Source organism: Geotrypetes seraphini, chromosome 2 (assembly GCF_902459505.1).
Source record: "Geotrypetes seraphini chromosome 2, aGeoSer1.1, whole genome shotgun sequence".
NCBI lineage: Eukaryota > Metazoa > Chordata > Amphibia > Gymnophiona > Dermophiidae > Geotrypetes > Geotrypetes seraphini.
The window spans coordinates 517,004,930-517,017,518 of record NC_047085.1 but is presented as its reverse complement, the minus strand read 5'-3'; the positions used below and the strand labels follow the sequence as shown (position 1 = coordinate 517,017,518).

Sequence of the window (12,589 nt, the reverse complement as noted above, 5' to 3'; positions counted from 1 at the left end):
CAGGCCTGAAGTTCACCAGAGCAGAGCTTCCCGCTTTCCTTGGCTCTTTCCCGCCTCCAGGAACATTCTGACCAATGAGGGCCAGAAGAAGCTAAAACCCCTCCTTCTCCCCGCTAGTGGGCGGAACTTCTTAACTCCTCTTCCACCCCAGCAACTGTCTGACCAATCAGCACTGAAAGGGGCGGAACCAACAAGATATATCCATGTGCCTCGCCTTCCACACAGACAACGTGAAGCTCCGCCTCTCTTTTGTGATGTCATCAGCCCGTGCCCAACAGGAAACGAGTCTTTTCTACTTCCTTTAATTTGCGGGTTAAGCCGAAATAGAAGTTTGGGGGGGGGGGGGGCTCGTATTTTATGTACAGTAGATACATTCGGGCGGGAGGGCTGACGCATGCGCAAAGCTTTTAGCTTTGCAACTTGTAGGCCTCCGTCACGGTGACGTCACCAACTTGTGGGAGCTGGAAGATCTCTGTCCAGGGAGCGACTTCCGGCTCTAAATCTCACTTCCTGCCCTTTTGTTCTTTCTGGCAAAGTGCAAGAGACAAACCCTGAGCCAGAGGAAGAGCCTCACCTAGAGAAATGCCCGCAGGAGCTTCTGCCCAGGTGGGTCTCGTTGAAAGGCACTTTGGGCCCCTCCTGAGGGGAAGGAGAGAGATTTGGGCTGGGCCTGGCTTCTCTGGCTCTGGGACAAACCCAGAAACCCTTCACTCTGCCCTGAGAGGTCTCCCCAAATAGAACCCTGTTCTGGCACTGTGTGGTATGTCTTTGTAAATTATGTACACTAGTAAGTTTTTCTCCTCCCCAATGAGCACCAACCCTTCCTGGAAGTAAAGTAGTAGATGACGGTAGATAAAGACCCGAATGGTCCATCCAGTCTGCCCAACCTGATTCAATTTAAATTTTTTTCTTCTTAGCTATTTCTGGGCAAGAATCCAAAGCTCTACCCGGTACTGTGCTTGGGTTCCATCTGCCGAAATCTCCGTCAAAACCCACTCCAGCCCATCTAAACCCTCCCAGCCATTGAAGTCCTCTCCAGCCCATCCTCCCCCAAACAGCCATATACGGACACAGATCGTGCAAGTCTGCCCAGTACTGGCCTTAGTTCCATATTTAATATTTTCTGTTGCAGAAGGTGCTGAGTGTGTTTCTGGTTTCTATTTCAGATGCAGGTGGCATTTGAGGATATTTCTATCTCTTTCTCCCAGGAGGAGTGGGAGTATTTAAATGAAGAGCAGAAGGAGCTTTACAGAGAGGTGATGAAGGAGAACTATCAGACCCTGATCTCTCTGGGTAAGGGATAAACCTATGGTACAAGTTTATTAGCAGTAGTGGGCAGGGCCAGATTAAAGAGTAGACTCAGAAAGCACATGCTTCGGGCCCGAGGAGGTCAGGAGGCCCGGCCAGCCTACTCCAAATTAAAAAAGACAGCTGTATGAAGCCTGAAGGAAATGTTCCCAGCAAAGGCGATGCCACTGTGCTCTGCAACCTGCGTGCAATGAATAAAGCTGGCAACAGTAACAAAAATTATACGCAAGTGAACTACAGCAAAAAAAAAAAAAAAAAAAATACACAGGAGGCAAGAGGCAGTGTCAACCGACAACAATGGTGGACCTCACAAGCTGCCTGTAACATACTCAAAAACAGGAGAAAAGACATTTTAATTTAATCATGCGTGTTGGGCAGATTGGATGGACCACGCAAGTCTTTATCTGCCTTCATTTATTATATTAAAATGGAAAATACATCCTTACTGTACTGTGTAAACATAATATCTGAAATGCTGATTAGTTGCTGGAAAGTTTTCTCTGGAGAGTGATGTAGAAAAGTGATTTTGGCTTCCTACCCTTTCTCCGAGCTCACATCAGTCTGACCATGCTCAGTGTGTTTATTTCACCTTGTTCCAAATGTTCTAGATGTGAACAAGGAAACCTGCATTCTGTATAAGGTATAAAGAAGTTAAAATGAGAGTGATAATACATTGTACTATTTATAGTAGGGATTAGAATATAAAGATGAATAAAGAGGGTTAATGTTACTTTTGTGAGATTAAAAAAAAAAGTAAGAAAATGTGCTTTTTTTGCCCTAACAACAGGTTCTCTGGCCTTCACCCCTAAGATTATATCCCACATTGAACGAGGAGAAGAGCCCTATATCAGGGGTGAACCAGGATCAGAGGAAAGAGAACATGAGAAAAGCAGCTGCATAGGTGAGTGCAATAATGAGGGACTGGGGTAAAAATGCCTTCTCTAGATACCTTCTGTAGGATGTCTCCAGTCATGATACATGGGCTTGTCGTGCCACTGTGGGTGCTGCCCTTTTATTCATAAGGGTCAGTCATTTGGTCTGTAAGTGAAGGCTTAACCTCTGGGCCACACAGTCTTAGCTCTGGAGAGTTAGAGGGAAGGAAAGATCCAGGTTCCTGTTTATCTGTAACTTCCTACGTATGTCAGAAATCTTGAAGCTCAAAACCGTGTCGTGAGGAGATTGAAGGAAGACGTGTTTTGTGGTGCCAGATCCTGGGCTGTGTGCAGAAGCCTGGGAAGCAGCAGGGTCTCTGCATGTTGTCCAGCTGGCTGCCACAAATGCGAACACCTTGTAACGTAGAGCGTATTCTGTTAGATAAGCTTGTAACTGCTCCCGCCCATGTCCCTCCCTAGTGATCACCTTTGCACTTATGTGTTACTGTGCTTGTACGTTATAGACTACCCCTGAGCTCTCCTAACACGTAATGCATGTATGCACACACTCATTCACATGACGGCTAGCGCTCTGTACATTTAAGTCTGTATTTAGTGCTTAAATGTAGGTGCCGTTGGGAGGGGGCTGTTGAGAAGGGGTTTATAGAGTGACCGAGGCACCTGCAAAGAGGAGCTCCTTGTCTGTATTGTAGTGGGTCTTGGAGGGTTAAGTACAGAAATTTCAGGGTCGACTGTAAGGATATTTATTTATTTTTAAAATTTCTTACTTGCTAACATCCAACTATTCTGAGCGAGAAATAAAATAAAACATGCATAATTAAAATAGACAAACTAAGACACATTAAATTTACAGCGGGCCTTTCAAACACTTTTTATTTCAACAGACAATGCATTTCACAATATAGCACCCTGTAGAGTTATTTCTTTCCTCTGTTAAATCTTATTTCCTCTTCCTCTTCATAGGAAAAAGGGTAAGACTTTGTTAACTCTAATTAAATCCTGGTGCCTGTGGCTCAGGGTGACTAAAGTAGGGAAAATCTTGTTATAAATCCTGTGTTTTAGGGTAGCACTGATAGAACCTGCATTTTTGTTTAAAATACTGTGTTTTAGGTGGTATAGAGCCTATATTTCTGTCTTATGCATCTTACAAGTCCGGCGTCGCGGCGGGAAATAGCCATGCTGAGCAGTGAGCTCAGCACGTACACAGATGAAAGCCTTGCTTGCTGATTGGTCCAGTGGCCGTGCCGCCGGACCAATCAGCAAGCAAGGCTTTCATCTGTGTAGTGCTGAGCTCACTGCTCAGCATGGCTATTTCCCGCCGCGACGCCGGACTTGTAAGATACACGCCTGAAAAAGAAATCATCCTGGCCGGGGTTGGTGTCATGCTCCGGAGATCTACAGCCTTCCTATCTCCCTCTCCCTTCTACCTGCTTCCGGCCACATCCCCTGCTCCGCGGCTCTCTTCGGCAACTCAGCAGCAGCGATCGACACAAGCTTCTGACGTCGGGGCCTACCCTCTGCGAGTCCCGCTTGTTTCAACTTCCTTTTTCCACAAAGGCGGGACTCGTAGAGGGAAGGCCTCGATGTCGGTAGCTTGTCTTGATCACCGCTGCTGACAAGTTGCTGAAGAGAGCCGCGTAGTATTCAGCCATTGTTTTCTGCTGATTAGGTGGAGAAGGGAGGGGCTCTGTTTTACTTCTAAGGTTAATTGCATTATCTTTGGGACATTGCTGTGAACAAGGCTGCCCTGGAACTTCATTCAATAAGATAAGTTGCTCTACATTTCATATTCTGCTCTTTTCACTGGTTTTCAGCATTATATCTGCTTAATTTATCTTCTCATCCCTGTTTCTTACTAAAAATATATATATATAAAAAAGCACAAAAATATAAACCCTTCTCTTTCCTCTGTTAAATCTTATTTCCTCTTCCATCTCTACATGGATTCAGAGAGCAATATCCTCTGCATTCATTGGTTGTGGCAAATCGCCCGTCTAGTTGAAGGTGTGTTCAACAAGAGGTGTGGCCTCCTCTTGGGCAGAAGCTCAGGCAGTTTCACCAGAGAAGATTTGTAGATCAGCAACCTGGTGCTCCCTTCATACCTTCACTAGATTCTACAGGGTGGACATTGCAGCATAGGAGGATGCCACTTTCGGGTCTTCAGTACTACATGCAGGCTCATCTGTCCCACAGTAGTGTTTGGGGACTGCTTAGGTATGTCCCTATGGTTCTCAGACAGACTGTTGAATTAGCAAGAAACTGTATATATGTTTACACGGGAGTAATGGTTTAGCTCCATCAATATTCATAAGAACTGCTGCTGGGTCAGACCAGTGGTCCATCTTGCCCAGCAGTCCACTCACGCGGCGGCCTTCTGGTCAAAGACCAGCACCCTAACTGAGACTAGGCCTACCTGAGTATGTTCCGGTTCAGCAGGAACTTGTCTAACTTTGTCTTCAATCCCTGGAGAGTGTTTTCCCCTATGACAGACTCTGGAAGAGCGTTCCAGTTTTCTACCACTCTATGGGTGAAGAAGAACTTCCTTACTTTCGTACGGAATCTATCCCCTTTCAATTTTAGAGAGTGCCCTCTTGTTCTCCCTACCTTGGACAGGGTGAACAAACTGTCCTTATCTACTAAGTCTATTCCCTTCAGTACCTTGAATGTTTCGATCATGTCCCCTCTCAATCTCCTCTGTTCGAGGGAGAAAAGGCCCAGTTTCTCTAATCTTTCATTGTAAGGCAACTCCTTCAGCCCCTTAACCATCTTAGTCGCCCTTCTCTGGACCTTCTTACATAGTAACATAGTAGATGACGGCAGATAAAGACCCAAATGGTCCATCCAGTCTGCCCAACCTGATTCAATTTAAATTATTATTATTATTATTTTTTTTCTTCTTAGCTATGTCTGGGCAAGAATCCAAAGCTTTACCCGGTACTGTGCTTGGGTTCCAACTGCCGAAATCTCTGTAAGACTTACTCCAGCCCATCTACACCCTCCCAGCCATTGAAGCCCTCCCCAGCCCATCCTCCACAAAACGGCCATACACACGCTCTGTACGCAAGTCTGCCCAGTACTGGCCTAGTCCAATATTTAATATTATTTTCTGATTCTAAATCTTCTGTGTTCATCCCACGCTTCTTTGAACTCAGTCACAGTTTTACTCTCCACCACCTCTCTCGGGAGCGCATTCCAGGCATCCACTACCCTCTCCGTAAAGTAGAATTTCCTAACATTGCCCCTTAATCTACCACCCCTCAACCTCAAATTATGTCCTCTGGTTTTACCATTTTCCTTTCTCTGGAAAAGATTTTGTTCTACATTAATACCCTTCAAGTATTTGAACATCTGAATCATATCTCCCCTGTCTCTCCTTTCCTCTAGGGTATACATATTCAGGGCTCCCAGTCTCTCCTCATACGTGTTCTGGCGCAAGCCTCCTATCATTTTCATCGCCCTCCTCTTGACCGCCTCAAGTCTTCTTACGTCTTTCGCCAGATACGGTCTCCAAAACTGAACACAATACTCCAAGTGGGGCCTTACCAATGACCTGTACTGGGGCATCAACACCTTCTTCCTTCTACTGACTACGCCTCTCTTTATACAGCCCAGCATCCTTCTGGCAGCAGCCACTGCCTTGTCACACTGTTTTTTTGCCTTTAGATCTTCGGACACTATAACCCCAAGGTCCCTCTCCCCGTCTGTGTATATCAGCTTCTCTCCTCCCAGCATATACGGTTCCTTCCTATTATTAATCCCCAAATGCATTACTCTGCATTTCTTTGCATTGAATTTTAATTGCCAGGCATTAGACCATTCCTCTAACTTTTGCAGATCCTTTTTCATATTTTCCACTCCCTCTTCGGTGTCTACTCTGTTACAAATCTTGGTATCATCTGCAAAAAGGCACACTTTTCCTTCTAACCCTTCTTCATGTCCTTCTTCATGTACTGTGACCAGTGCTGGATGCAGTACTCCAGGTGAGGGCGCACCATGACCCAGTACAACGGCATGATAGCCTTTTCTGATCTATTTGTGATCCCCTTCTTTATCATTCCTAGCATTCTGTTCGCCCTTTTCGCCACCACCGTACGTTGCGCGGACGGCTTCATCGACTTGTCGATCAGAACTCCCAAGTCTCTTTCCTGGGAGGTCTCTCCAAATACCGCCCCAGACATGCTGTATTCGTGCATGAGATTTTTGTTACCTACATGCATCACTTTACACTTATCCACGTTGAACCTCATCTACCATGTCGATGCCCATTCTTCGAGCCTGATTATGTCTCGTTGCAGATCTTCGCAATCCCCCTGTGTCTTCACTACTCTGAACAACTTCGTATCGTCCGCAAATTTAATCACCTATGTCCAGATCGTTTATAAAGATGTTGAAAAGCACGGGTCCAAGCACCGAGCCCTGCGGCACTCCACTGGTGACCTCTTCCAGTCTGAGTATTGTCCATTTACCCCCACTCTCTTATTTCCTATGCTCCAGCCAGTTTTTAATCCATGTGAGTATTTCACCCTCGATTCCATGGCTCGCAATTTTCCAAAGTAGTCGTTCATGCGGAACCTTGGCAAACGCCTTCTGAAAATCCAGATGTACAATGTCGATCGGGTTGTCCTTGTCTATCTGCTTATTTACCCCCTCAAACAAATGCAACAAGTTTGTCAAACAAGATCTGCCTTTGCTGAAACCGTGCTGGCTGGTCATCAACAGACCGTGTCCTCATGAAACTGGTCCTCATCAGACCGTGTCCAGCGCCTCTACCATCTTTCCCAGTACCAAGATCAGACTTGCCGGTCTGTAGTTCCCCGGGTCTCCCCTCAAACCTTTTTTGAAGATCAGCATAACATTCGCCACCTTCCAGTCTTCTGGAATCTTTCACGATTTGATCGATAGATTGGCTATTAGCCGAAGCAGTTCAGCTATAGTCCCTTTCAGTTCCTTGATGACCCTCGGACGGATACCATTTGGTCCAGGGAATTTATCACTTTTAAGCCTATCAATCTGCCTGTATACCTCTTCTAGACTGACCGTTAACCCTGTCAGGTTCCTGTTTTCGCTTCCAGCATATAGCCTGATGGGTTCCACTATGCTGTGTAAATCTTCGGTAAATACAGACACAAAAAATGTGTTCAGTTTGTCGGCGATTGCTTTGTCCTCCTTTAGCGCTTCTTTTATTCCATGGTCATCCAACAGTCCCACCGCTTCCTTCGCGGATCGTTTCCCCTTAATATATCGAAAGAATGGCTTGAAGTTCTTCGCCTCCTTGGCTATTTTTTCCTCGTAGTCTCTTTTGGCCCCTTTTACCGCCTTGTGGCACCTGCATTGATGTTGTTTGTGCTTGTTTCAGTTTTCATCTGTTTTTGACCTTTTCCATTCCTTAAACAAAGTTTTCTTGTCTCTGATCACTTCCTTCACCTCTACAGTAAGCCAAGCCGGTTCTTTATTCTTTTTCCTCTTTGATCCCTTTGATACGTGGTATATATAGAATCTGTGCCTTGGTGTCCTTAAAAAGGGACCAAGCTTGCTTTAGCAATTTTACAGTGCTTATCCTCTTCTTAATCTTCTTCCCTACCATGAGTCTTATCCCTTCATAATTCCCTTTTCGGAAGTTCAGTGCTGTGGCTGTGGTTATGGGCCGATGTTTCTCCCCTGCGTCCAAATCGAAGCAGATCATATTGTGATTGCTGTTTCCCAGTGTTACTTCTCCTTCTGCATCTTGTGCCGGTCCTCGCAGGCCATTTAGAATTAAGTCCAGAATTGCATTTCCTCTAGTATTTTCCTTGACAAGTTGCTCTGGGAAGCAATCGCCTACAGCATCCAAGAACTTGGTCTCTCTAACGCAGCCGGAGGTGCCTAGGTTCCAGTCTATTCCCGGATAGTTGAAGTCAGCCAGTTGCGTTTAATCTTGTCCAACATTTCTCTGTCAATTTCTTTGGACTGCCCTGGGGGCCGGTAGTAGATGCCGATTTTCTTTTCCAGGCCATTTGTTCCTAGAATTTTGACCCATAGAAGCTCTAACTTATCCGTCAGTTGTGGCGTGTTCTCTCCAGTAGATTCAATTCCCTCTTTGACATATATGGCAATGCCCCTACCTTTTTGAGCCACTCTGTCTATGTGATATAGTTTGTATCCCGGTAGCACAGTGTCCCAGACGTTTTCCTCAGTCCTCAGGTTTCCGTGATGCCTATGATGTCAACGTTATCTTTTTGTGCCATAGCTTCTAATTCACCCATCTTGTTTCTAAGGCTCCTTGCATTCGTGTACATACAGTTGAGTTTGCGAGCTGTTCCTTTCTTGCATTTCCTTCCGTCGTGTCCTTTTCGATTTGTCTTGCCTGTGATCTGGTGAGTCTTTCCTTTGATCCGGTGAGTCTTTCCCTCTATCTTCTTGCACAGTATCCTCCAGGTATACCGGTTCTTGCCTGTGATCCGGTGAGTCTTTCCTGTGATCCGGTGAGTCTTTCCCTCTTTTCTTCTTGCATGGTATCCTCCGGATATACCGGTTCCCGAACCATCGACTCTCTCTCGGTTGACTGTCGGCTTTCCCCTTCTTCCTAGTTTAAAAACTTCTCAATTGGTGGGGAAGATAGTGACGGAGTAAGTCGCGTCGGCGAGAGGCTCCTGCACAATCGGCAAATACTAATTTGCTTGCCTTTTTTCCTACCTTCGCTATGCCTAAGCGCAGGGGAAGACAGAGGGGCGTTCTTCCAGCTTTCTCTGCCTCTTCGCCGTCGACGCAGACAGCGATTACCACCTATGCCGTCCCAGTTGGAGCGGGCGCATCCGCAGACCGAGGGGGACAGACCTCGATCTTGGAGGGCGAGACGTCGCTCAGCCCGATGGGACCTGGAGTTCCTCCTCGCCCCGGGATGAAGTCGGGAACATTGTTTGCAGCACAGGAAGCTCCGGAGTTGATGTTTCCGGCGGCGCTGCAAATTTTCCCTCTGACCCCAGATGAGGTACATAACTTGCCGACTTATCTACAGCCGACAATGGAGAATGGAGGAACGGAAACCTATAATGTTAAAGAGAAGGAGAAGGTGGAATCCAGTGGAGTGATTCCCGGTACAACTTTGCTTCCTCCTTTGATAAGACCAGAAGTTATAGACATGGAGGCTATTTGGAGTGGCTTGGAATCATTATACAAGGTATGCTCTCAATTCGTCACTTCAATCCAGAGTACCAACATACAGCTTAAGACTTTTGAAGAGAAACTTCTAAAACAATCCGATAGAATAGACAATTTGGAAAAATCTGTGACTGAAGCGAAAGCTTCAATTAACTTACAACTGAAGGATAAAAATTTACTTGTTAGAAAATTGGAAAATTTGGAAAATGCTAATAGGAGTCTGAACCTTAGACTTTTACATTTTCCTATTTCCAAATGGCAAGAGAACTGTTTCATTCCTTCTTAAGACTAGTACTTAAATTTCCTGAAAATAATTTACCACCGTTACATAAATTATGTTATTTAAATATTCCTAAAGAGGATAAAGGAAAAGGAACCGTAGCAGGAGACCTAGATCTCACAGCTATCCTGGAAACATCTCAACAAGAAGAAATTATGGGAAGAGCAACCTTATTGGTAACCTTTGTTTTTCATCAAGACAAGGAAGCAGTTCTTCGTCTATTCTATAAGACTGATAATTCAGAATTTCATGGTTCAAAAGTCTTAATTTTTCCTGATGTATCAAAATGGACCCAAGATAGACGAAATAAATTTTTAACCTATCGTCAGTCAATTTTGAGTATGGGAGCAACTTTTCAGTTACGTTTTCCCTGTAAATGCTGTGTTACCCATCAGAATATTAGATATATATTTTATGAACCTGATCAGTTGAATTTTTTTCTTGAGGGTAAGGCAGCTGGTTAAGCTCCAATTCCCTCCATGCCTTTTCAATTAACCAGGATGATAATTTAATTTAATCCAACTGTTTGATCTCCTAATATGAATGAACATTTCTTGAAAACCAACTTCCCTTGGAGGTGAAGGATTTTCTCTCCTCAGTTTGTGGACTGTGAACTTAGTTAATTTTGTGAATTTACAATTTATATGCTTTGTTTCTTTTTTTAAATGTTTATTTCTATTATATTGTTGTTTAACAATTTGTAAAACTTATAAACAAATTTAAAAAAAACTTCTCAATTTCTCTCTTGATGTTGCTTGCGAGTAGCCTCGTTCCGTCTCCGCTAAGATGGAGTCCATCCATCCTGTATAGCTTGCTCTTCCCCCAGAACATCATCCAGTTGCGCACAAAATGGAATCCTCCTTCCTCACACCAGCGCTGTACCCACGCGTTGACTGCTTGCAGCTCCATCTGCCTCTTCTCATCAGCCCTGGGTACCGGTAGGATCTCCGAGAATACCTCTGCGTTCTGGTCTTCAACTTCTTTACTAGCATCTGAAACTAGTCCTTCAGTACTTCCCTGTTGCAGTTCCTGTTGCTCATGTTGTTCGTCCCCACATGGATCACCACCGCCGTATCTTCTTCCACACTGTTGATGATCCTGTTGATGTGGCTCACTATGTCTTCTACCTTGGCTCCCGGTAGGCAGGGCACCGTTCCAGTCTTCCTCCCGCTATGTGGCAGTCGACTTGTCTGATGATGGAGTCCCCCACAACGATTGCTGTCCTCTCTATCTTCTCTTGGTTCTCCAGCCGCAGGTCCGTGTCCCTGGTTGTATGTCCATCTCTCCTGCCGCAGGTCCGTATCCTTCATTCTCGCTGCTGTGTCACCCATTTCTTCGTGGTGGTTGTCCGTTGGGTGGTCCACACTCTCTGTAGGTGTCTTTCGGTAGTTCCACTGTTGCTAGTGATTTTCCACGGCCTCCCTGTATGCCTCCTCTATGAACTTCTCCAGCTCTCAGACTGCTTCCTCGATGGTGTCCTCTGTCTTGTTCTCTGCTTCCTCTGTCTTACCGTTCTCTGCATCTCTGTCTCCCTCCTCTGCTGCCTGAATTGCCTCCAGTTCCAGTATTCTACCCTCCAGGAGTCTCACTTGTTTCTTCAGGCTCTCCAGTTCTCTGCATCGAGCGCATACATAAGACCGCCTCCCAGAGGGGAGGAAGTCATACATATGGCAGATGGTGCAGAAAACTGGATAGCTCAACATCTTGCTTCCGTCTTCTGCTTCCATTGCTGCCTGCTGTGTCCTCTGTGCCTGCCTGGCTGTGGCTGTTCCTCTGTGTCTGTCTGGCTGTGTGTTCTTTGCACCTGCTGTATCCTCCTTCTGCTCTCCTTTAGCGATGTGTGGTTGTATGTCCTCTGATTCTGCTGTGTCTGCCTGGTTGTGTGCCCTCTGCGCCTGCTGTGGTCTCCTTCTGCTCTCCTTTAGCGATGTGTGGTTGTATGTCCTTTGTATCTGCTGTGTCTGCCTGGTTGTATTTCCTCTGCGCCTGCTGTGATCTCCTTCTGCTTCTCCTTTAGCGGTGGCTCGTCCCTTTTCAAGGCCCTTCGCAAAGGCGCTCTCACTAAGGAGAGCGCCTTTAACGCTCGCCTTCGTGCGCCAAACAGCTGAGCGCCATTGGCTCCTCCCCTTTAGAGTCGGAGCCCGGTGGATGACATCGGGGGTGGGCGGAGCTAACTCTCACCTCCTCCCCTAGCTCTCTCTCTGTCCTTACTCCCTCTCTTCTGCCTCTCTCCTTCACCTACTTTCCTCTTCCACTAGCCTCCTCTCTCCTTCTTCCGCTCTCTGCTTCTCCTGCTCGTTTGCCCGAGCCTGTTTGTTTCTTCCTTGTATTCATTTTTTACATTCATTTTTCTTCTTGGAGCTTTGTTAATGTTTTAACTGCATTACTGTTTCTTCATTGATTGTTTTATCTTCATCTGAGCAGATTAGAGACTGTTTTCAGGGAATTCCTCCTCCTTCTTCTCCTGTCTTCTTTTGGTACAAACTGAAGGGGGCAGCAGAGACCGTGGAGAAGGAGGAGGAGTTGAAAAACAAGCTGTGATGTATGCTCGGAAGCACAGATGGATAACCCTATGGTTCAACATACCATCCCTATCTCTAAGGTAAGAAAGTCATTTTTTTAGATCACTAATAACCAAGTCTAGTTGCCAAATAGGTGGCATAGAAGCATGTTATTGGTCAAAGGCGTCCTCCAAATAAAGTGTCGAGACCTCATTTGAATCTAATGTGTAATTTTTCAATCAAAGAGTTGAGGGACATGCATTCCATGAGTAGGGCCACTTATGCTGATGATTTGTGACAGAGAGTCGTCATAGATGTTGTGGAATGAGTATATAACAAGTAAATCTGAGATAGCTGAGCAAAGAGTCCTAGAAAGATTGTAGGGAATCCGCAGGTATTACCCAGTGAGAGAGACTGTCTGGGTAGGAGCTAAAACAGAAGTTACGTGCCAGAACGTGGATGATATGGCA

The 12,589-nt window shown here is 45.6% G+C and overlaps 1 protein-coding gene across 1 annotated transcript in view; it reads left to right on the top strand.

The window, feature by feature from the left end:
• Positions 1-12,589, top strand: part of LOC117355018 (oocyte zinc finger protein XlCOF6-like) — an 87,932-nt gene that overhangs the window by 67,872 nt on the left and 7,471 nt on the right. The window contains exon 5 of the mRNA XM_033932965.1: positions 2,096-2,209. Coding sequence (XP_033788856.1) covers positions 2,096-2,209 — 114 coding nt within the window. The remainder of the gene's footprint in view (positions 1-2,095; positions 2,210-12,589) is intronic.